This window comes from Microcaecilia unicolor, chromosome 3 (assembly GCF_901765095.1).
Source record: "Microcaecilia unicolor chromosome 3, aMicUni1.1, whole genome shotgun sequence".
Taxonomy (NCBI): Eukaryota; Metazoa; Chordata; class Amphibia; order Gymnophiona; family Siphonopidae; genus Microcaecilia; species Microcaecilia unicolor.
This window is the reverse complement of record NC_044033.1, coordinates 90,591,693-90,617,603: the sequence shown is the minus strand read 5'-3', so window position 1 is coordinate 90,617,603 and position 25,911 is coordinate 90,591,693. Positions and strand designations below refer to the sequence as shown.

At 49.5% G+C, this 25,911-nt stretch overlaps 1 protein-coding gene across 1 annotated transcript in view; it reads right to left on the bottom strand.

The window, feature by feature from the left end:
• Positions 1 to 25,911, bottom strand: part of CCT4 (chaperonin containing TCP1 subunit 4) — a 119,921-nt gene that overhangs the window by 45,320 nt on the left and 48,690 nt on the right. Inside the window, exons 5-8 of the mRNA XM_030196167.1 lie at positions 16,317 to 16,459; positions 7,372 to 7,493; positions 7,083 to 7,215; positions 2,306 to 2,445 (exon numbers count right to left, since the gene is read on the bottom strand). Of these exons, the coding sequence (XP_030052027.1) occupies positions 2,306 to 2,445; positions 7,083 to 7,215; positions 7,372 to 7,493; positions 16,317 to 16,459 (538 nt within the window). The remainder of the gene's footprint in view (positions 1 to 2,305; positions 2,446 to 7,082; positions 7,216 to 7,371; positions 7,494 to 16,316; positions 16,460 to 25,911) is intronic.

Here is a 25,911-nt window from a genome sequence, read left to right as displayed (position 1 = left end):
CGCTAAGGAAAGAACATTGCGCCTCCACAATGGGCTGTGACAGTGACAGCACACGGTCCTCTCAATCCCTAGCTGCCTCTAACCTGTCTCCTCAAAACCTACACTGTTCATTGGCTCCCTGCTGAATTCTGAGCAAACAGCCAATTCTGGAGGCACCTGACCAAGTGCACCGACTTGGTGGCTATGTAAAGGCAGTGGGGATAAGAAGTTGACATCAGTAATGCTGAGGTTGACCCCGGAGTCCTAGCTCCTAGTAAGTGCTGTTGGGGAAAAGGGGAAGGAGAGTACTATATGCTGGATGCACGGGCAGGGGAAAACAATAAGTAAGAAAGAAAATGTGGCTGGTAAAATTAATCGCAAATAGTAACACATTAATCACAGAGTTTTAAAGACCACATTGCAGCCTTGCAAATTTCTTCTATAGAGGCTAACCTCAAGTGGGCTACCGACACAGCCATGGCTCCAACATTATGAGCTTTGACATGACCCCCAAGAGTCAAGCCAGCTTGGGCGTAAGTGAAAGAAATGCAATCTGCCAGCCAATCTAAGATTGTGCATTTCCCCATGGTGACCCCATCCTGTTGGTATCAAAAGAAACAACAAGCAGGGTGGACTGTCTGTAGGGCCTAGTCCGCTCCAAATACAAGGCCAATGCTTGCTTGAAGTCCAAAGTGTGCTGTGCACTTTTGCCAGGATTGGCATGAGGTTTGGGAAAGAATGTTGGAAGGATGATAAGACTGATTCAGATGGAACTCTGACACAAACTTAGGCAGGAACTTAGGGTGCATGCGGAGAACTACTCCGTAATGATGAAATTTGGTTTAAGGTGGATCCACTACTAGGGCATGAAACTCACTGACTCTGAGAGCTGAAGTAACAGCCACCAAAAACAAGACCTTCCAGGTCAACTATTTCAGATGACAGGTATCTAGCAGCTCAAAGGGAGCGTCCATCAGCTGGGTGAGGACAACCTTGAGTCCCATGACACAGCTGGAGGTTTGCTAGGGGGCACTGGTAATAGCAAACCTCTCATGAATCGAACAACTAGAGGCTCTCCAGAGATGAGCTCACCTTTCATACAGTGACGGTAAGCACTACTTGCACTGAGGTGAACCCTTACAGAGCTGGTCTTGAGAAAGACTCGGAAAGATGTAGAAGGTATTCAAGCAGAGTCTGTGTAGGGCAAGAAAAAGGATCTAGCGCCCTGCTCTCACAACAGATGGCAAACCACCTCCATTTGAAAGAATAACACCTCTTAGTGGAATCTCTCCCGGAAGCCAGCAAGACCCTGAAGACACCCTCAGGACGATACAAAGAAGCAAATTCTAAGCTCTAAACATCCAGGCTGTGAGGGCCAGGGACTGGAGGCTGGGATGCAGAAGAGATCTTTCATTCTGAGTACTAAGAGTTGGAAAACACTCTATTTTCCAGGGTTCTTTGGATGATAACTCCGGAAGAAAGAGGTAAACAGATCTGCCTGGGCCAATAAGGGGCGATTATCATGGTTCCTCGGTGTTGCTTGAGTTTCAGCAAAGTCTTTCCCACGAGAGGGATGGGAGGATACGCATACAGAGGACAGCTCCCCCAAAAGAGGAGGAAGGTATCCAATGCTAGTCTGTCGTGTGCCCTGTATACTATCATCATAGCTAAGAGCTTTGATTCAAGGCCTGACCTTGGTTCAGGATCTAAAATGAGAGAAAACCTTACAGGCCCATGACTCTAACCTGAACTTCAGTGTGACTGCAGAACCCATGATCTGTTGTGACACCATGCAGCAGAATGAGGAACAGGCGTAGGTGGAAAAAGAAGCAATGCACTAGATACTGCGAGGAGCTGCAAACAGCATGCTCTCTTCTCACAGCGGATTAAGAGAGACTTTTGGTCCCGTGCTCCCACAGCTGGTGGGAAGGCACTCACGTATGAATCGTGGGGACGCTGGTGCATAACTCTTAAAGATGTATATGCTATAAAAGTGTTCCACACCAGGCAATGAGGATGTCGTCAACACATGTGAGAATTATCTGGCCTGCTTGTCCTCTGAGAAACTGCGTCTCAAATGTATTAATTAATTAATGTAGGTTTTGCTCACACCTTTTCAGTAGTAGCTCAAGGTGAGTTACATTCAGGTACACTGGGTATTTCTCTGTCCCTGGAGGGCTCACAATCTAAGTTTGTACCTAAGGAGCAGCAGTCAAGATCGGTGCTCTAACCACTAGGCCACTCCTGCACTGGTCAATCAAATAAAGATTTTATATAATACATACTGAACATGTGGTGTAACTTTTGCAAACAAACAGGTACACACCTGAGAATAGATTTCTGAATGAGTAGCACATTGCAGCCAGCTTTCTTAATCTGTTTAACCAGGTTTAGTATATAGGCCCTTTCTTCACGCAATACTCTGTCCATTTGAGCATAGTCCGAAACAACAATTTGATTATCCATCTGCAAAACAAAATAAAATCAACTTGAAAAGATTTTCAATTTCCCCTGCTTTAAACAATTATCTTTGAACTGAATATACTTAAGATATGAAGAAAGAGTAACTCTTAAAAGCACATAAGATTTTCCTGCTTGATTTCACCATAGCTTGATTACTGAAAGTTTCCAGCATCCTTTCCAAAGCTTAACAGTGCTATTCATCACCTCACCCATTCCATAAAAAAGTCCTAAGACAACTCCACTTACTCTTGTGAGCACCTACTCTAGCACCTTCTTTGAATCAATCAGTTGCCCAGGTAAAGAAGGGCTATCATGCCCTTCCTTGTGTAGCAAAGTTATCACTGGTTCTCGGCACTACAGCTAAGCCTAGAGGAAGGGCACTGAATTGGTAATGCTTCCCCAGCATGTGGAAACAGAGGAAGCTCTTGGGATACGCCCAGATCAGGATATGTAAATATGCCTCAGGTAACTCCAAGGATGTGAGAAACTCACCCTGACTGCCACTCATGGAATGCACAGGCTCTATGTGGAAATGGGGGGCCTGCAGGAACACACTGACTCCTATGAGGTTTAAGATGGGGCAGGAGGAGCCTCCCTTCTTTGGAGCCACAAAGTAAATGGAATAGCATCCCCAACCTTACTCCATCATGGGAACCGCACAATGGACCCCAGTTGCAGAAGACTATGTAGGTTCTTCTCCTTCTATTACTGCCTTCCCGAGCAATGAACCACAGGGAAAAAGCCACAGAGGTATCAGAAATTGGTTCTCTGAGTTCTAGAACACAACCCTGCTAAAACTCAAACACCCACCGTTATGAGGTGATGTGGACCTCTTTGGGAAAAGCAGAAACCACTCACCTAAACCCCTCAGGGTGACTCCACCAAAGCTTTCTGCCCCCCCCCCCCCCCCCCCCCTTTACCTCCTGTAGAGGGTGATCCTACCCTAGCAAATTTCTGGTACCACAAAAGTAACATAGTAACATAGTAGATGACGGCAGGAAAAGACCTGCACAGTCCATCCAGTCTGCCCAACAAGACAACTCATATGTGCTACTTATTGTGTATACTCTACTTGATTTGTACCTGTGCTCTTCAGGGCACAGACCGTATAAGTCTGCCCAGCACTATCCCCGCCTCCCAACCACCGGCTCTGGCACAGACCGTATAAGTCTGCCCAGCACTATCCCTGCCTCCCAACCACCAGCCCCGCCTACCACCACCGGCTCTGGCACAGACCGTATAAGTCTGCCCAGCACTATCCTCGCCTCCTAACCATCAGCCCCGCCTCCCGATCTCGACTAAGCTCCCGATCTCGACTAAGCTAGACCAAACCAGAGTGGTGAGTGCAATTAGAGTGTCTGCCCTTGGCATAGGGAGAAACTCATAGCAGGGCTACAATAAACTCCAATTGTTGAACCAGGAGCAGATGGGACTTGGGGTAGTTTAAAATGAACCCCAGTAGCTGTAGCATCCAAACAGTCTTCTACATGGACTCCTGAACACTGTCCTTCGATGTGCTCTTCACCAGCCAATCGTCAGGTAGAGAAACACATGGACTGCCACTCTGCAGAACAATGCTGTGACTACTGCTAGACACAAGGTGAAAACCCTGGGAGCTGACGCAAGGCCAAACAGCAACATGCAATACTGAAAGTGATGTGTTCCCACTCGAAATCAGAGATACTTCCTGTGGCTTGGAAGTATCAGGATGCAAATGTAGGCATCTTTTAAGTGCAGGGAGCATAGCCAATCTTTTCTTGAATCATGGGAAGAAGGGTGCCCAGGGAAACCACCTGGAACTTTTCTTTGACCAAGAAATTTTTCAGGGTCCTTAGGTCTAGGATGATAGCCATCCCCCTTTTTTCTTTGGGAAGAGGAAGTACCTGGAACAGAATCTCTTCCCTTCCTCACCTGGTGGAATAGGCTCGACCACATGGGCCTTTTGAAGGCCCATGTGTTCTGAGAGCTGATGCAAGATGCTCTCAGAGAGCAATTTGGTGGTCTTTGACACCAATGCAGGATGTAACTGAGATTTGAAGAACCCATCAGTCGGAGGTTACAAGGGGTCATCTTTCTTGGAAAAAAACTGAGCCCGGAACGGTCACTGTTATAGCGACTATGCTCTGCTGGAGCCAGTCAAAAACTCGTCCCCTGTTTTGACTGGGGAGCTGGCTGGGCCTTAGGCACACGTTGTTGAATGAGAACAAGTGTATTGGGGCTGAGACTGCTGAGGAGGGCGAACAGGAGTGTATCTATTCCTAAGAATAGTACAAACCTCTTTTGACTTGCCCAAAAACCTCCTGGATGAGGAAGGTGAAGGGAGAGTATCGATGGTACTGATATTTTTTTTGATGAGGTCTGTGACCTCCTTCACCTTCTCTCCAAACAGATTAACCCCCGGCACATAGCATCTGCTAATCTCTATTGGACCCCTGGGTCCAAGTCAGTGACACACAGCCATGAGAGTCTATGCATCACTGCCACATCAGAAGTATCAAAAGCGCCCCTGGCCAAAATCCGACATTTCTTCTGCTGCTTGACCAGCTGGCGAGAGATTTGGCCTGCTCCGAAGGGAGACAGTCCACCAAATCAGTCATACTATGCACCAAGTTCTGCAAGTAGATACACGTTTACAGCTGGTATGACTATATATGGATGAGCATAGAAACCCGATACATCTTCTGCCCAAAGGAGTCCAGAGCTCAAGCTTCTCTGTCTGGGGGTGCCGAAGCAAAGTCTCTGGAACTTCTGGAACGCTGGAGCACAGATTTCACGCCAGGGAATGAGGCGGCAAATGCGGCTTAACAAACCCATGGGAACTCTGGATCCGATACATGGTATAAGTCATCTTGAGGAGGACAGGGTCCTGAACATCATGCAAGATCTTATGAAGCAGGACAATCACAACCTCTCTAGGAGGAGGGTCATAGACCCAGACCTCAAATATCTCAGCCATGGGCTCATCCTGTCTCTCCAAATGAACTGGAATGGCAGCCGCCATTTCCCTGATAAAAGCTGGGAAGAAGAGGCTCTCAGGTGGAGACTCCTCTCTGGTGAGGAGAGGTCAGATAGGATACCATAGGACTCCTCCTTCAAGCAGTATCTTGGGTTCTCATCAGGCGCTCATGAGTGCTCCATATCGGTGTTTGAAAACAACTCCTCATGGGACGGCCGAGACTGGGCCTGTCTCAAGTGTGAGGAACTTGGTCCTTGCCTGGAGTGGCACTGAGATGTAGGCTCCACTCTCATCTCCGGCAAAGCTTCTTCCATTGACATTGAGGGGGTACCCGCATGGGCAGCTGTTGACGCATCGGTGACTTCACGACAGACTGAGGGCTCTGTGAAGCAGCAGGTAGAGGCATGGCTGCTGCAAGCACCCCTGATGCCGAGGCACCCGCCAATTGATCCTGAAGAATGGCCCGGATGCACTCATCGAGGGCTAACATTGAGAAAGGCTGGAGTATCGGTTCACAGACAGGCTGCTGAACTGCTGGTGTCGACTCAGGTACCTAGTCCCAGCTGCAAGGAGACCTCATTGTCAGCACCTTCTCGATGGAGAGGGAGTGTTCCTCCCGGTGCCAACACTTCTCAGGGACTGGATCTCTCGTGCCCCTAGCACTATGTGTCTAAGGAGATCGATGTTTGTGATTCTTGGCTTTCACCCAATGCCAAGCATCAGCACTTTTCGCTGCCGACGAGGACGACGGCAAATCCTCAAGCTTCTTTGGTGTCAGGTCCAATGCTGATTGGTCCTGGAGGCCCTGCACAGTGGATGGCAGAGACGTGGAGACTTGCTCGATGCACATCCACTCCCAGTGTTGGACATGTGTCTAGCTGCCATAGGGACTGATGCACCCGATGCCAGTGCAAGCGCAGACAATTCGGACCTGGCAGCAAAAACTCTCTCTCAGCCTCTCTAGACAACCGTGTTCTTTTCTGCTTATGAAGGCAAAGAAGACAGGTGGTAGGGCTATGTTCTATGTCCAAACACTGGAGACAAAAAGAATTGGTGCAAGTTCCAGAGGTAGTCTGACTGCATCAAGCACAGTGCTTGAAACCACTGGGAACCTTCGATGACATGCAAGGAAAAAGTGCCGTGGCCAAGGCAAATGACCCAATGGTGACAGTAAAAGGGGACAAATCACCAAGAAAAAAAAGAGGGGAAAAATCCCGACCAAAGCAGGCCTTGTGAGCACAACAAAACAAGAAAAAGTGTTACCTTTTCCTTACTTTTACATTAAGGGGAGGGAAGGAAAACCTCTCTCAAAAATCGGGCAAAAAAATGCCCAAAAAAGGCAGAAAAATAGCTCAAAAAGCAGCAATGCACCAGACGCGGTGGATGAAAAGAGACTGATAGTCCCAAACTCTCGCCTATGCATGGTAGGGACGCTGGCGCATGTTCTTAAAGCTATACTATGCTATAAAAGCATTCCACACTGGGCAACATGGATGATGCCATTCAAGTGCGAGAATAACATGGCCTCCTTGGTCTTGGAGAACATAGTTAATCATCCAAGCAGAAGGGTAGGTAGCTACTTCTGGGGAAGCAGCACCTTTCACACTGAAATTAAATATAACCGCCTGACCTACAAATGCTTTTAGTGCTGAGAAACAGTTTTCAAAACATTTGGTTTACTTACATCTGTCTTTGGAGCAGACAAACAGAACTGAATGAGACCAATCTTCGCCTTTTCAACACGGGTTACACCAGTATTTGCCAATTTTTGAGTAAGAACTAAACCTTCAACCAATTCACAATCATCAATCGTGCCACTAAAACAGATAAATCAGTAAACAACATCTTCATTAGCAATCTATGGGACAGGATAGATCTGAAAAATACACTTTTTAAAAATTTTAACAGATATAAATGTTCAAATAAGCATTTGAAAGACTGTATACACTGTGTTGAAATGTCACGGGGCTCACCCAAGTTTTTTGACAATTTTAATGTCTCTGAGATCCACACTGGTAGCTGTGGATGGGTCAATCACCTTCATTACTGCATCAACGCTCATTGGAGAAAGCAGACTGGAGTACTGTGATACCACCTAAACAGTTTAATAGTAAAAGAAAGTCAGTAAAACATGGACTATCTGATGCACTAGAATTCACGAGAAAATGTCCACTGACCAGACCCCTAACGAAAACAGGATCTTCAGATTTACCAAAACCAGATCTGTGACTTAAACTGGCCACTTGGTTTTGGTATAAACTGAATCCAAAAATAAAACTGTCTTCCCAAAACAGCCCTCACTCCCTCCCCTCATACCTGACCAACAAGAGCCCCCTACTATACCCACGCACTGGCGGAAGCCCCCTCCTGGACCCAACTCTCTGGTTGGTAGTCCTCCTCCAGAACCCATCCTCCTAGAAGTAAACCCGTCCTGGACCTACATTTTTCTTGGTGGGTGGTGGATGCAGGAGCATCTCTACTCACTCTTGCACATGGCTGGCTCCATAGTGAAAATGGCTTTTGGGACTTCCAGTGGAGGTGTCACATGATTTCTGTTGGCATTCCAAGAAGCCATTTTAACTTGTGTACAGGAGTGAATGGGTATGTTCCAGTGCCCACTGCCCACTGATGACAAGGTAGGCCCAGGACGGGGGTGCTACCAGGAGGTAACACCCCCGTCCTACAAGGGTGTGCTTACCCACACCCTTATCACCTCTCGCCTAGACTACTGCAATTTGCTTCTCGCTGGTCTCCCACTCAGCCATCTATCTCCTCTTCAATCTGTCCAAAACTCTGCTGTGCGTCTTATATTCCACCAGAGTCGCTATACTCACGTTAGCCCTCTCCTCAAGTCGCTTCACTGGCTCCCTATCCGCTTCCGCATACGGTTCAAACTTCTCCTTTTGACCTACAAGTGCATCCACTCCGCAGCTCCTCAGTACCTTTCCGCTCTCATCTCTCCCTACACTCCTCCCCGTGAACTCCGTTCGCTGGGTAAATGTCTCCTGTCGTCCCCCTTCTCCCCCACTGCTAACTCCCGGCTCTGTTCCTTCTATCTCGCTGCTCCCTATGCCTGGAATAGACTCCCTGAGCCAGTACGTCAGGCTCAGTCTCTGGCTGTCTTCAAGTCTAGGCTTAAAGTCCACCTCTTTGCTACTGCTTTCGACTCCTAACCATGACTCTCTTACTCAACACCCTCACTTATCACCCCTACCACTGCAATTTCCCCACCCCTAGCTGTCTGTTCGTCTGTCCAACTTAGATTGTAAGCTCTGTTGAGCAGGGACTGTCTTTTCATGTTAATTTGTACAGCGCTGCGTAAGTCTAGTAGCGCTATAGAAATGTTTAATAGTAGTAGTAGTAGCACTGCACAATATCATAAAACTTTCCTACACATAACAGTGAAACACTGAAATATTATACACCAGTTATAAAATCGGAGAACTACAGGACTTGTACTTCACTACCAAATTCATCCTTATGTATCCAGCACAAAAGGTTAACCCATTAGTGCCCAATGTTCTCATAAACATTCGGCACTAATGGGTTAAATCTGGCCTACAAGCAGGCTCATTTTCAAAACAGAAGGACGTCCATCTTTCGACACAAATCGGAAAATGGGGGTCCTTCTCACAGGGTCGCCCAAATCGGTATAATCGAAAGCCAATTTTGGACGTCCCCAACTGCTTTCCGTCGCAGGGATGGCCAGTTTCCGGGAGGTTGTCAGAGGCGTAGCGAAGGCGGGGCTTGGGCGTGCCTAACACATGGACATCCTCGACCCATAATGGAAAAAAAAAGGGCACCCCTGACGAGCACTTACGACGAGTTTACCTGGCCCTGTTTTTCTTACAACCGAGGCACAAAAAGGTGCCCAACTGACCAGATGACCACCGGAGAGAGAACCGGGGATGACCTTCCCTTACTCCCCCCAGTGGTCACTAACCCCCTCCCACCCTCAAAAAACATCTTTCAAAATATGACGTGCCAGCCTCAAATGTCATACTCCGGTCCATCACAGCAGTATGCAGGTCCCTGGAGCAGTTTTAGTGGGTGCAGTGCACTTCAGGCAGGCAGACCCAGGCCCAGCCCCCCCCCCCCCCCCCCCCCCGTTACACTTGTGGTGGTAAATGTGAGCCCTCCAAAACCCACCACAAACCCACATCTAGGTTCCCCCCCTTCACCCGTAAGGGCTATGGTAGTGGTGTACAGTGGTGGGTAGTGGGTTTTGTGGGCTCAGCACAGAAGGTAAAGGGAGCTATGTACCGGGGAGCTTTTTCTGAAGTCCACTGCAGTGCCCCCTAGGGTGCCCGGTTGGTGTCCTGGCATGTCAGGGGAACCAGTGCACTACGAATGCTAGTTCCTCCCACAACCAAAGGGCTTGCATTTGGTTGTTTCTGAGATGGGCATCCTTGGTTTCCATTATCGCCGAAAATCAGAAAGACCAAGTCTAGGGACAACCATCTCTAAGGACGACCTAAATTTCAGGATTTGGGCGTCCCCAACCGTATTATTGAAACAAAAGATGGACGTCCATCTTGTTTCGATAATACGTGTTTCCCTGCTCCTCCACCGGGACGTTTTGCGAGGATGTCCTCAGCAAAACTTGGGCGTCCTTCTCGATTATACCCCTCAAAGGCTAAGGGCCTAATGCACAAAGCTTATTGTGCTTGGAACGTCTGCTTTATATCAGTTGTAGCCTGTCTGAAGTAAACATTATTTAGCTTGTACTGCACAAAGGAGCTCTGTGTTCCTTTTACTGTTCCCCTTAGCAGATACCAAGGTAAAATTATGTATCATACCTGATAATTTTCTTTCCATTAATCATAGCTGATCAATCCATAGACTGGTGGGTTGTGTCCATCTACCAGCAGGTGGAGATAGAGAGCAAACTTTTGCCTCCCTATATGTGGTCATGTGCTGCCGGAAACTCCTCAGTATGTCGATATCAAAGCTCCATCCGCAGGACTCAGCACTTAGAGAATTACACCCACAAAGGGACACTCTGCCCAGCTCACCACCGCCGAAACGGGGGAGGGGAATTAACCCAGCTCATCCCCACACAAGTGGGGGAGGGGAATCCGTCCAGCTCATCCCCGCGGAGCGGGGGAGGGACACCACACCCGCCGATGCGGGGGGATCTGGCTTATCCTGCAACCGCAACCGCGGGAGGAGCTGACTGACCCTAACACCGCCGAAGCGGGAGGGGTACAAAGCTGCCCTACAGCCGCACGAAGCGGGAGGGAGTGCCGGCAGAATTTAAGTCTCAATCCAGCCCCGTAAACGGAGGGGAGAGGAATGCAGCAGCTCACTGTAACACAAACTCGTCTCAACTCTTGAAGAATCCAAGTGAAAAACTTGAACACGAAGTCCTCCTGAAGTACCTGAAGACTAAACTTGAACCTAAAATTCAACCAGAATATAAACAGTACAGATATCTGGGAGGGGCTATGGATTGATCAGCTATGATTAATGGAAAGAAAATTATCAGGTATGATACATAATTTTACCTTCCATATCATCAAGCTGATCAATCCATAGACTGGTGGGATGTACCGAAGCAGTACTCACCCAGGGCGGGACATTGAAATCCCTGACCTCAACACTGAAGCTCCAAACCGGGCCTCCGCCCGAGCAGCCAGTCAAGCGATAATGCTTGGAGAATGTATGGACCGATGCCCAAGTTGCCGCCTTGCATATCTCTGCCAAGGAGACGGACCCGGCCTCTGCCATAGAGGCCGCCTGAGCTCTAGTGGAGTGAGCCTTCAGCTGGATAGGCGGCACCTTCCCCGCGGCCACATAAGCCGCTGCAATGGCTTCCTTGACCCATCTTGCCACTGTAGGCTTAGCAGCCTGCAGACCCTTACGAGGACCTGCAAACAGGACAAACAGATGATCCGATTTCCGGAAATCATTGGTCACTTCCAAGTATCTGATGATAACTCGTCTCACATCCAGATATTTGAGAGCAGAGTATTCCTCTGGGTAGTCCTCCCTCCGAAAGGAAGGGAGACAGAGCTGCTGATTCACATGGAAGCGAGAAACAATCTTGGGCAGGAAGGAAGGCACTGTGCGAATAGTCACTCCTGCCTCAGTGAACTGCAGAAAAGGCTCTCGACATGAGAGTGCCTGGAGCTCGGAAACTCTTCTGGCTGAAGTGATAGCCACCAAAAAGACTGCTTTCAACGTCAGATCTTTCAGAGATGCCCTCGACAAGGGTTCAAAAGGCGGCTTCTGCAATGCTCTTAGCACCAGGTTGAGATTCCACGCAGGCACCACTGAGTGCAGAGGAGGGCGCAGGTGATTAACTCCCTTGAGAAAGCGCACCACATCTGGCTGTGAAGCCAGGGAAGCACCCTTCAGGCGGCCCCTGAAGCAAGCCAGAGCCGCTACCTGGACTTTAAGGGAACTGAGCGACAGGCCTTTCTCCAGACCTTCTTGCAGGAACGCCAACACTGAAGAAATTGGAGCAGTGAAGGGAGAAGTGAGCCTGCTTCACACCACGCTGCAAAGATACGCCAAACCCTGGCGTAAGCAGTAGAAGTAGAGCGCTTCCTCGCTCTCAGCATAGTGGCGATGACCTTGTCTGAGAAGCCCTTCTTTCTTAGACGCTGCCGCTCAATAGCCAGGCCGTAAGACCAAAGGGGGAGGGATCCTCCATCACCACGGGACCCTGATGTAACAGGCCCTGCTCCACTGGCAGCCGCAGAGAATCGTCGACTGAGAGCCTGATCAAGTCCGCATACCAGGGACGTCTGGGCCAATCCGGACCCACCAGGATTATCCGGCCTGGATGCTTTGCCACCCGGTCTAGCACCCTGCCCAACATGGGCCAGGGCGGGAACACATAGAGAAGCTCTTGTGTCGGCCACTGTTGGAGAAGAGCATCTACTCCCAGGGATCGAGGGTCCCGTCCTCTGCTGAAAAAGCGCAGCACTTGGCAATTGGCCGATGACGCCATCAGATCTAGGCTCGGCTGGCCCCAGCGCTTCGTGATGTCCAAGAACGCCTGAGCAGATAGCTGCCACTCTCCAGGCTCCAAGGTATGGCGACTGAGAAAGTCCGCCTTGACATCCATGACTCCGGCAATGTGGGCCGCTGACAGCTGTTCCAGGTTCGCTTCCGCCCACTGGCATAGATTCATGGCCTCCTTGGCTAGAGGGGCGCTCTTGGTACCTCCCTGGCGGTTGACATAGGCCACAGCCGTGGCATTGTCCGACAGAACCCGTACTGGTTTCAACGCCAGTACCGGGATGAACTCCAAAAGCGCCAACCGAATGGCTCTGAGTTCCAGGAGGTTGATAGACCACTTTGCCTCTGCAGGAGACCAGAGCCCCTGCGCTGTCCTTCCCAAGCAGTGGGCTCCCCAGCCCGACAAAGATGCGTCCATCGTGACAACAATCCACTCCGGGGTCACCAGAGGCATTCCTGCAGACAACTTGTCTGTCTGCGTCCACCAGCTCAGCGCCTTGCGCACTGCTGGGTCCAAGGGAAGGCGCACAGCATAATCCTCCGACATCGGAGTCCAGCGCTGCAGCAGAGAATGTTGTAGTGGTCTCATATGAGCCCTGGCCCAGGGCACTACTTCCATCGTGGCCGTCATAGAGCCCAACAGCTGCACATAGTCCCAAGCCCGAAGAGGAGAGGCTACTAGGAACTGGTCCACCTGAGCCTGAAGCTTGACAATCCGATTGTCTGGCAGGAACACTCTGCCCACTTGGGTGTCGAATCGAACTCCCAGATACTCCAGGGACTGAGTTGGGCGCAGCTGGCTTTTCTCCCAGTTGATGATCCACCCCAGGGAGCTCAAAAGAGCAACCACCCGGTTCACAGCTTTGCCGCACTCTGCATAAGAGGGGGCTCGGATCAACCAGTCGTCCAGATAAGGATGGACTTGTACTCCTTCCTTCCTCAGGAAGGCCGCGATGACCACCATTACTTTGGAGAAGGTCCGCGGAGCAGTAGCCAACCCGAACGGGAGGGCTCTGAACTGGAAGTGTCGGCCCAGGACTGCAAAACGCAGAAGCGTTGATGGGGAGGCCAGATGGGAATATGCAAGTACGCTTCCTTGATGTCCAAGAATGCCAGGTACTCCCCTGCCTTCACTGCCGCTATAACAGAGCGGAGAGTCTCCATGCGAAAGTGCCGAACTTTCAAGGCCCGATTGACCCCTTTGAGGTCGAGGATACGCCGTACAGAACCTCCTTTCTTTGGTACCACAAAGTAAATGGAGTAACGCCCCTTGCCAAGCTGACTTTCTGGCACCGGAACGACCGCACCCAGGCGGATCAGATTGTCCAAGGTCTGCTGCACTGCCACAGCTTTGACCGGAGACTTGCAGGGAGAGAGTACAAACCCGTCTCTTAAGGGTCGGCAGAACTCTAGCTTGTAGCCGTCTCTGATGACTTCCAGCACCCAAGCGTCTGAAGTTATTGTGGTCCACTCGCCCAGGAACGAGGACAGCCGTCCTCCAATCTGCACTGGGGCGTGGACCAAGGCCCCGTCATTGGGTACGAGACCCTGGGGGAGGACCGGAGGGCGCACCTCCGGGACGGCGGTCTCTGCGAAAGGAATGCTGCTTGGGGAGAAGTTCCTCTTGAAGGAAGAGGGGGCAGAGGAGCCCGACTTGCCCGGGCGGTACCGACGGGCTTCCTGAAACCGTCCTCTGGAGTTACCGGGGCGAGCACTGGCCCGAGCCCTGACCTCTGGTAACTTCTTGCCCTTAGACGTGCGAGATCGGTCACAATTTTGTCCAGCTCGACCCCAAAGAGCAGCTTGCCTTTAAAAGGCAACTTAGCCAGGCGGGACTTAGAGGCGTGGTCAGCAGACCAATGTTTCAGCCAAAGCCAGCGCCGCGCAGAGATTGTCTGAGCCATACCTTTAGCTGAGGCTCTCAAGACATCATACAGCAAGTCTGCCAAATAGGCTAAGCACGATTCCAGGGCCGGCCAATCAGCCCTCAAGGAATGATCCGAGGGGGAAGCCCGCTGCACCATAGTCAGGCACGCCCTGGCCACATAGGAGCCGCAAACTGAGGCCTGCAAACTTAAAGCAGCCGCCTCAAAGGACGACCTTAAGGCCGCCTCCAATCTTCTGTCTTGGGCGTCCTTTAGGGCCGTGCCACCTTCCACCGGCAACGCCGTTTTCTTAGTCACCGCAGTGATTAAAGAATCCACGGTAGGCCACAGATAGGCCTCACGTTCACTTTCAGGCAAAGGATAGAGGCGGGACATAGCCCTAGCCACTTTAAGGCTCGCTTCCGGGACATCCCATTGAGCCGAAATTAAGGTGTGCATGGCATCATGCACGTGGAAGGTTCTAGGCGGGCGCTTCGTCCCCAGCATAATGGCAGAGCGAACAGGGGCTGAGGGAGAGACGTCCTCCGGAGAGGAAATCTTCAAAATGCCCATGGGCAAATCCTCTGAGCTAAAGAGCCGCGCTGCAGAGGGGTCATCCGCTCCATCCGAGCGGGGATCCGTCTCCTCCAAGGAATCCGCAAAGGACCGTTGGGAGAACTCAGATACGCTGCCCTCATCTACATCGGAGGAGACAAAGTCCTCCAAGGCCTGGGAATCAACCCGAGGGCGTTTACCTCCGGGGGCCTCAACCTCTTTACCAGACGAGGGAGCAGGGGCAGCGTTTTGCATGGGGAAGGCCTGATGCAGCAGCAAAACAAACTCGGGGGAGAAACCCCCCAGACTGTGCACTTCCGCAGCCTGGGCTACAGCCCTAGACGCACCCTCAACCGGCGCTCGCAAGAGCGGGTGAGAGACATGCTGCGCATCCAAGATGGCGTCCGGCGCGACACTCCGCGAAGGAGCCGCGCGGGAAGAACGGCGCTTAACTTTAGCCGCTTTTAGAGAACATACTGAGGAGTTTCCGGCAGCACATGACCACGTATAGGGAGGCAAAGGTTTGCTCTCTATCTCCACCTGCTGGTAGATGGACACAACCCACCAGTCTATGGATTGATCAGCATAGAACTACCCTATATGATAGCATATGGAACTACCCTATATATATGCATAACGAGATCATTAGTATTAAAATGAGCATTCGAGCAATGCACAGACCTGAGTGTCTACCTTTAATTTGCATTATTTTACAGCAGTTCTGGACCTGTCCTTTTAGTGCAAGCAGACTGCTCCCCACGGTAGGCGCTAAAGTGTACAGGGATACCTCCCCCCCCCCACCCAAGACCTTTTAAAAAAAAAACCCTGGTAGTCTAGTAGACCCCCCCCCCCCCCCCAAGTCTCCATGGTGGTCTTCGTCAGCTCCGGACAACATACATCTAGAGCTGGAGGCAAGAGCAACGCCTCCTCTCTCTGGGCCCACCTTCTCAAGATGGTGGCACCCAGCTCTTGCATCTTGGGATCCACTGGGCTGGGTGCTGCCATTTTGAGAGGGCAGGAGGCACTGCTCCTGCCTCCAACTCTAGAGGTATGTGGCCCAGGGCGGGGGGGGGGGGGGGGGAGGGGGGTTGAGAAGGGGTCCACTGAACCACCAGGGTAGAATAAAGTTTGTGGTGTTCTGTGTCAACTGAATTTGACAGCAATGCCAATTGCAACTGACAGCTTTGCATGGCAAACAGCAACTGATGTACAAAGGGGGATCCGTGCATCTCATCTGCATGCCACCCCCTTTGTGCATCGGTCACTCTTTGCAATTCGGTATTTTCTCCTGTGGTAGCTGGACAGCTACCTTTGTGCATCGCCCCCTGAATTCCTTCTTTGCAATAACTGGAAATGGAAGAAATCAGGGCTAAGTTTATTAGAGTTTCTATTCACACACCAAAAGGTTGCTTTATTAAAATACGCTACCATGATAGTTGCCAGATTTTAGTATATATTAATCAACTCCACACACACACATGCTATTTGTTGAATTTTTTCCTTTCAAAATATGTAAAAGTGATCCCTACCTTTGAATTCAGGGAAGTTGTTGCGCTATTAAGCAAGGTTTCTCTGTCACTGAGCTCAACAGGCTGGCTCATGCTGGTTAAAATCTCTATTCCCTTTTCCAATGCTTTCTGGAATGACTCAGAAATGGTGGTGGGATGAATTCCTAGCAAAAAAAAATAAATGATAAGTCATCTTTGACCTCTAAAAACTGTTGTAATCATTGCTAGTTTAAGGATGTCAGCGCAGTATTCAATGTAAGGTGGATTTTAATAAAGTTGGCAATTTGGTGAGGGCTTTTTTTGTCAGCTGTTCTGCGCACGCACGTCACGTCACAGGTCTCTGCCGATGTGATTAGAGGCAGGACCAGATCAACCCTGCTGTTGGGCAAATCAAGAGCCAGAACTGTTCATTTGCGGGGGTCAGGGTGGCGTCATGTTTTGGCCGCGTCCTGCATCGGCGAAGGGATGCTGCAGGGAGAGCGGCAGAGCAGGGAGCGGACCGGAGTGGATCAGCTGTTCGGCTGGGGCAGCGTCAAGCCAAAAAGAAAGAGGCAAGCTAGATGCTGCAGAGAGTGAGATCGGCAAAGCAGGAAGCGGACTGGCGTGGATCAGCTGTTTGGCTGGGGCAGCGGGCAGGCCAAAAAGAAAGAGGCAAGCTCGGGAAAGCGACGGAGAATCGGTGTGTGCCCTGGGGGAGGGGGGAGAGAAGAGAAATTGCTGGATGGCTGGAGGGCGGGGGCAGGGGAGAGAAGAGAATCGCTGGGTGGCTAGAGAGGGGGGGCAGGGGAAAGAGGAGACTCGCTGGGTGGCTGGAGAGGGGGGCAGGGGAGAGAGGAGAATCGCTGGGTGGCTGGAGGGGGCAGGGCAGAGAGCACAATCACTGGGTGGCTGGAGGGGGGGCAGAGAGCACAATCGCTGGGTGGCTGGAGGGGGCAGAGAGGAGAATCACTGAGTGGCTACGGGGGGGGGGGGCAGGGGAGAGAGGAGAATCGCTGGGTGGCTGGAGGGAGGGAAGGGGAGAGAGGAGACTCACTGGGTGGTTGGAGAAGGGGCAGGGGAGATAGGAGAATCGCTGGGTGGCTAAAGGGGGGGCAGGGGACAGAGGAGACACTCTCACTCTCTTACACACACTCGCACACTCTCTCTTTCACAGACTCACACACACACTTTCTCTGTCTCTCTCTCTCACACACACACATATACACAATCTCTCTCTGTACTCTCTTGCAGACGTACACACACACTTTCTATATCTCTCTCTCACTCACACACATATACACACTCTCACTCTCTTGCTGTCTCTCACTCTCAACTCCTCACACACTCTCTCTTTCACACAGATGCACACACACACACTTTCTGTCTCACACAAACACACATACACAATCTCTCTGTCTCTCTGAACTCACTCTCAAAATCTCTTTCACACAGACGCACACACACACACTTTCTCTGTCTCTCTCACACACGTTCTCTGTCTCTCTCACACACTCGCACACACGTTCTGTTTCTCTCTCACACACACACACACACGTTCTCTGTATCACTCTCACACACACACGTTCTCTGTATCACTCTCACACACACATTTACACACACTCACTCTCTCTCTCTCTTTTTACATTTCAGAAATAAAACATATTGCAAGTTTGGTTATTTCATTACATTACGCACAACAGAAATGTTGCCCGTTGTAACAGGCTTTACGGCTTGTTAATAGTATACAATACTATAATAGTACCCCTACACTGTATTTGTTCACACCGGAGTCTGTAACCACCTCTCCGGAACTATGTAAGCCATTTTGAGCCTACTAATAAGTGGGAAAAGGTGGGATACAAATGTAACAAATAAATACATAAATAATCAGCGTTCCAAATTGGCCACCATTTATAGAATAGCATGTAGCATTGGAATCCGCGCCCAACTTTGGGCGTGAGACAGAAACTGAAACCTGATGAAAATCCTCACACATAATCCCTCAAATTCTATAATAGTGCGTACATCTTTAGTGATCACTCCTAACCGCTCATGCTTCTTCCATTGCGACACCCCTCTTTCAGTTGCACACTAAAAGATTTACAAGCACATCTTTTATTGATTAGTGCTTAGCATAAATCTAAATTATTGCCAATTGTTAATACCCAATTATTGGTGCTAATTGGCTCCTCACTCAAATTGTGCACACAATTGTGAGCGCCATACATATAATCCAGGGGACAATGTAAATCCATTTCAAAGAACAAAACCTTTGTGTCTTAATCTTCAAAGTGGATGTCTGCATCTGAAATTGTATCTCCCCCTCCTCCGAACCCTTCAACCCTCCCCTTCCCCTAATGAATGAATGTTATCCTATGACTCCAAGCCATCCTTGTGAACCAATATCATTACCAAACATATAAACTCACCTCTCCACCCTCCCAACCCTACCCGGCAGAGTAAATTACTTTACCACCCCTTCAAGGTGTTAGGGTGAAGTCTTACTGATAAAGCCATTCAATACAATACTATGTACCCTAGGCGATAAATCCTGTAAATAACAATCCCACATCAACAAGAACGCCTTCTGCTGCTTAGGGGCCGTATTCACACTCAGCTTCCCACATCACTAGAGCATGTAATTTATTCTTCCAGTACTAGTAAGACGAGGGGAGTCTCCTGTAGCCAGTGATGGAGAATACATTTCTTCCCAACTATATATATATTTGCCTCAAAATAATCTAGGGCTCCTGCCCTGAATCCCACAGGCCTCCGTTTTAAGTATTACCCCTTTGAAGAATGGGAAAATTAGGTTCTTACCTTGGTAATTTTCTTTCCTTTAGTCACAGCAGATGAATCCATTAACTGATAGGTTGTATCTGCCTACTAGCAGGTGGAGATAGAGAACACTGAAGAACTACAGTGACCCTTGGATGGCTAGCCCCATCTGCCTTCAGTATTTGAAATTTCCAAAGCAGAGTGAATAAGAAAGGTAATGTCACATAAACTTTCCTCACAACAAACAAATGCCCTAGAACAGGAGCAATAACCACACAACAGGGAAGATAGAGTATCCTGATAGTGAGGTTGCAAAAGAGATTGTAGTAGATCGGGTATCTTTAAATAACAATAAAAATCAGACAAAAGATTGCCAATTAATACTGTCAAGTACTAAGCATGATGTACTTAGGAACAACAAACATAGTTTGAAATGTCTATATGCGAATGCCAGGAGCCTAAGAAATAAGATGGGGGAGTTGGAATATATTGCACTAAATGAAAAATTAGATATAATAGGCATCTCTGAGACCTGGTGGAAGGAGGATAACCAGTGGGACACTGTCATACCGGGGTACAAATTATATCGTAGTGATAGGGTGAATCGGATTGGTGGAGGGGTAGCATTGTATATTAACGAGAGCCTTGAATCAAATAGATTGAAAATTCTGCAGGAAACAAAACACTCCTTGGAATCACTGTGGATTGAAATTCCATGTGCAAAGGGGAAAAGGATAGTGATAGGAGTGTACTACCGTCCGCCTGGCCAGGACGAACAGACGGATGCGGAAATGTTAAAGGAAATCAGGGACGCAAACAAACTGGGCAACACAATAATAATGGGGGATTTCAATTACCCGCATATAGACTGGGTTAATGTAACATCTGTACACGCAAGGGACATAAGATTTCTTGATGAAATCAAGGACAGCTTCATGGAACAGCTAGTTCAGGAGCCGACAAGAGAAGGAAAAATACTAGACTTAGGGGTAGATGCATCAAGCAAACGTAAAAAAATCAGAAACGTTAAAACCTTTACCGAATTTAAAATAACGAAGCATGCTCCAAAAACACAGCCCCAAAAAGTTTGGTGCGGTATTGGAAAGAACGATGCACCAATCCCCGTCGGTAATCGGCTCGTAAAGCATGCGCAAAGCAGCCAAGCGTTATGCTGGCTGCTCTGCGCATGCCAGAAACGTTCAAAACACAGTCAAATCGCAAGCACATGGCTCCCAAATCAAAATAAAAATAAAAAAAGGATCGGGAGGGGGCAAGGGCGCTCATCAGGAGCGTCCTGTACGGACGGCCTTGCCCCCCCCCACACTTTCCGCCGCTCCCCCCACCCCGAAAAAGCAAACTTCTAGAAGCCCCTGCCCCCCTCCCTTCCTCACTACTCTGTCACCTCAGCTCCGCCTCCCGACATCCTCCGTCCGTGCCCCGCCCCCTTTTGGGGTCGTCGCCGCCATTCCCCTCCTCCATCGGGCCCCCTTCCTCTTACCGGGCCCGTGCAGCGCCTCTCTCCTCTGTCCGAAGGCGCTGCACGGGCAAGAAGAAAGCTGAATCAGCTGATGCCTGCCTTCGCGATGGCGCGTCTTTCTCCTGCTGCGCCCGCCCCTGTCTGACGTCAGTAACCTACGTAGGTTACTGACGTCAGACAGGGGCGGGCCCAGGAGAAGAAAGACGCTCTATCGAAGCTAGGCGAAGGCAGGCATCAGCTGATTCAGCTTTCTTCTTGCCCGTGCAGCGCCTTCGGACAGAGGAGCGAGGCGCTGCACGGGCCCGGTAAGAGGAAGGGGGGCCCGATGGAGGAGGGGAATGGCGGCGACGACCCCAAAAGGGGGCGGGGCACGGACGGAGGATGTCGGGAGGCGGAGCTGAGGTGACAGAGTAGTGAGGAAGGGAGGGGGGCAGGGGCTTCTAGAAGTTTGCTTTTTCGGGGTGGGGGGAGCGGCGGAAAGTGGGGGGGGGGGCAAGGCCGTCCGTACAGGACGCTCCTGATGAGCGCCCTTGCCCCTCCCGATCCTTTTTTATTTTTATTTTTTTATGTGTTTTCTGAGGTCCTTTGGACCAATCACAGCGCTTTTAGCTCTGCTAATGCGCTGGGATTGGCTCAAAGTTTGTTTATTTTTTCACTTAACACTTTTTCCTGGCACAGAGCTGTCCTAACGAGAGGTCCAGACCTCTCGTTTGTTTTCCTGCCTTTTTCCTACGTAAAGGCAATCGGAAAAGGTTAGTGCATGTCGTTTCAATGGGGTTTTCACACTAATTGCTCATCTCCATTCCGTTTTCGTTAGCTGCTACTACCGTCGAAAAATAGGCTTTAGTGCATGGAAAGGATCGGAAATTCTTCCTTAAGGGCTCATTTAACGATGAAAAACGTTTAGTGCATCTGGGCCTTAGTCCTTAGTGGTGCTCATGATCTAGTGCAGGGGGTAACGATACGAGGGCCGCTTGATAACAGTGATCATAATATGATCGGTTTTGATATTGGCATTGAAGGAAGTGAAACTAGGAAATCAAGTACGCTAGCGTTTAACTATAGAAAAGGTGATTACGACAAAATGAGAAAAATGGTGAAAAAAAGACTGAAAGGAGCAGCTCGCAGAGTAAAAAACTTGCATCAGGCGTGGATGCTGTTTAAAAACACCATCCTGGAGGTTCAGGACAAATATATTCCACGTATTAGAAAAAAGGGAAAAAAGACTAAACGTCAGCCGGCGTGGCTAAACAGTAAGATAAAGGAAATCATTAGAGCCAAAAAACAATCCTTCAGAAAGTGGAGAGAGAACCAACTGAAAGTAACAGGATAGATCATAAGGAATGCCAAGCCAAATGCAAAGCGGAGATAAGGAGGGCAAAAAAAGGACTTTGAGAAGAAATTAGCGTTGGAAGCAAAAATACATAGTAAAAATTTTTTAGATACATTAAAAGCAGGAAACCGGCCAAAGAGTCGGTTGGGCCGCTGGACGAAAATTGTGTTAAAGGGGCGATCAAGGAGGACAAAGCCGTAGCGGAGAAATTAAATGAATTCTTTGCTTCGGTCTTCACCGAGGAGGATTTGGGGGGGACACCGGTGCCGGAAAGAATATTTGAAGCGGGGGAGTCGGAGAAACTAAACAAATTCTCTGTAACCTTGGAGGATGTAATGGGTCAGTTCAGCAAGCTGAAGAGTAGTAAATCACCGGGACCTGATGGTATTCATCCCAGAGTATTAATAGAACTAAAAAATGAACTTGCGGAGCTACTGTTAGAAATATGCAATCTGTCCCTAAAATCGAGTGTAGTACCGGAAGACTGGAGGGTAGCCAATGTTACTCCGATTTTAAGAAGGGTTCCAGAGGAGATCCGGGAAAATTATAGACCGGTGAGTCTGACGTCGGTGCCGGGCAAGATGGTGGAGGCTATTATTAAGAATAAAATTGCAGAGCATATACAAAAACATGGACTGATGAGACCAAAGTCAGCACGGATTTAGTGAAGGGAAGTCTTGCCTCACCAATCTAATGCATTTTTTTGAGGGGGTAAGCAAACATGTGGACAATGGGGAGCCGGTTGATATGTATATCTGGATTTTCAGAAGGCGTTTGACAAAGTGCCGCACGAAAGACTCCTGAAGAAATTGCAGAGTCATGGAATCGGAGGTAGGGTATTATTATGGATTAAGAACTGGTTGAAAGATAGGAAGCAGAGAGTAGGATTGCGTGGCCAGTATTCTCAGTGGAGGAGGGTAGTTAGTGGGGTCCCGCAGGGGTCTGTGCTGGGTCCGTTGCTTTTTAATGTATTTATAAATGACCTAGAGATGGGAATAACTAGTGAGGTAATTAAATTCGCCGATGACACAAATTATTCAGGGTCGTCAAGTCGCAGGAGGAATGTGAACGATTACAGGAGGACCTTGCGAGACTGGGAGAATGGGCGTGCAAGTGGCAGATGAAGTTCAATGTTGACAAGTGCAAAGTGATGCATGTGGGTAAGAGGAACCCGAATTATAGCTACGTCTTGCAAGGTTCCGCGTTAGGAGTTACGGATCAAGAAAGGGATCTGGGTGTCGTCGTCGATGATACGCTGAAACCTTCTGCTCAGTGTGCTGCTGCGGCTAGGAAAGCGAATAGAATGTTGGGTGTTATTAGGAAGGGTATGGAGTCCAGGTGTGCGGATGTTATAATGCCGTTGTATCGCTCCATGGTGCGACCGCACCTGGAGTATTGTGTTCAGTACTGGTCTCCGTATCTCAAAAAAGATATAGTAGAATTGGAAAAGGTACAGCGAAGGGCGACGAAAATGATAGTGGGGATGGGACGACTTTCCTATGAAGAGAGGCTGAGAAGGCTAGGGCTTTTCAGCTTGGAGAAGAGACGGCTGAGGGGAGATATGATAGAAGTGTATAAAATAATGAGTGGAATGGATCGGGTGGATGTGAAGCGACTGTTCACGCTATCCAAAAATACTAGGACTAGAGGGCATGAGTTGAAGCTACAGTGTGGTAAATTTAAAACGAATCGGAGAAAATTTTTCTTCACCCAACGTGTAATTAGACTCTGGAATTCGTTGCCGGAGAACGTGGTACGGGCGGATAGCTTGACGGAGTTTAAAAAGGGGTTAGATAGATTCCTAAAGGACAAGTCCATAGACCGCTATTAAATGGACTTGGAAAAATTCCGCATTTTTAGGTATAACTTGTCTGGAATGTTTTTACGTTTGGGGAGCGTGCCAGGTGCCCTTGACCTGGATTGGCCACTGTCGGTGACAGGATGCTGGGCTAGATGGACCTTTCGTCTTTCCCAGTATGGCACTACTTATGTACTTATGTACTTATGTAAGGAGCGACGAACTCAACCTCCTGCAATAAAACAGCATGTAGAAACTGTAAGAACTGTTCATCAACTCCACCTGATGAGATACAATATCTGCATGAAAGAACTGAACAAAAACACAAAGTCAGACAGGGAGGGATCATGGATTCATCTGCTGTGACTAAGGTAAGAACCTAATTTTCCCTTCACAGCAGATGAATCCATTAACTGATGGGATGTACAAAAGCACTCCCTACGTAGGGTGGGAACAGGCAACTCCACAAGCCAGTACCTGCGCTCCAAAATGCGCGCCCTGCTTCACTGCCACATCCAGCCTGTAATGCCATACAAACGAGAGCTGAGAAGCCCAAGTAGCTGTACAACAGATCTCTTGAAGAGAAAGGACACCTGTTTCAGCCCACGAGGAGGAAATCGCTCTCGTGGAATGCGCTTTAAACGCTTCAGGGGGAGCCCGCCCTGAAAGCAGATACACAGAAGAGATTACTTCTCTGAGCCAATGGGCTATAGTGGCCTTAGATGCCGGGCACCCACATCGAGGACCTATCAACAAGACAAAAAGATGATCAGAAGTCCTGAAGTCATTTGACATCTGTAGATACTGCAACAGACTCCTGCGGACATCCAAAAGATGTAATTGCCCAAAGGAATCCAGAAAGTCCTCCCTAGAAAAGGAAGGTAAAAAATGGTCTGGTTTAGGTGAAACGCTGAAACCACCTTAGGCATAAAGGAAGGCACTGTACGTACCGTCACCCCAGACTCTGAGAACTGCAGAAAAGGGTCCCGACAGGAAAGAGCCTGAAGCTCAGATACACGTCTAGCCGATGTAATGGCCACCAAAAAGACTGTCTTGAGAGTCACATCCTTCTCAGACGCTTGCTTAAGTGACTCAAAAGGCGAACGCTGGCGAGCCTTCAACACCAGCCCCAGGTTCCAGGCTGGACAAGGCAACCGCATGGGAGGGCGGAGCCAAAGCGCCCCTCTGAGAAATTGGGCAATGTCCGGATGAGCAGCAAGGGACAAGCCCAAGACTTTCCCTCGGTAGCATGCCAACGCTGCCACTTGCACCCAAAGGGAATTGTAAGCCAGGCCTTTTTGTAAGCCATCCTGCAAAAAGTCCAGGACCAGCAAGACTGTAGCCCGTGTAAGCCAGGCCTTTTTGTAAGCCATCCTGCAAAAAGTCCAGGACCAGCAAGACTGTAGCCCGTGCGGGTGTGACCTCTTTCGGGGCACACCACTCCTCAAACTTACGCCATATTCGAGCATAGGCTGCAGAAGTAGACCGCTTGTGGGACTGCAAGAGAGTGGAAATGACCTTGTTAGAGTACCCTTATCTTTCAATTGCGCCCACTCAAGAGCCTGGCCGTAAGACCAAATCGGCAGGGATCCTCCATAGTCACTGGGCCTTGAACCAACAGGTTTGGAACCCGAGGCAAAGGAAGTGGAGCCTCCACCAGCATCCGGCAGAGATCCGCATACCACGGACACCTTGGCCAATCTGGAGCGATGAGAATCACCAATCCTCGATGTAGTCGAATCCACAGGAGGACTCACCCTATCAAGGGCCAAGGAGGGAACACATATAGGAGGCCCAAGGGCCAGGGTTGAGCCAGAGCATTCAACCCCGCCGAGTGAGGATCTCTCCGTCTGCTGAAAAAGCGAGGGACTTTGGCTGTTTGCACTTGACGCTATAAGATCCATTCCAGGAGTCCCCCATTTGGCACAAATCTGAAGAAACACTTCTTCTGCCAGTTCCCATTCCGCTGTGTCAATTTGATGCCTGCTGAGAAAATCGGCTTGCACGTTGCTCTGACCAGCTATGTGAGCTGCTGACATCTGCTTAGCCGAAGCTCTGACCAGATCATAAAGGGTGTCAACCAAAAATGACAGGGCTGACTCCATCCGTGGGGCAACCTCAGAGAGGGACCCCGCACCCTCTGCGGGCTGCTCCATCGCCTGTTCTAACCAGGAAAGACAGGCGCGGGCTGCATAGGAACTGCAAATAGATGCCCTTAAGGCAAGGCCCGATATTTCAAAGGACCGCTTCA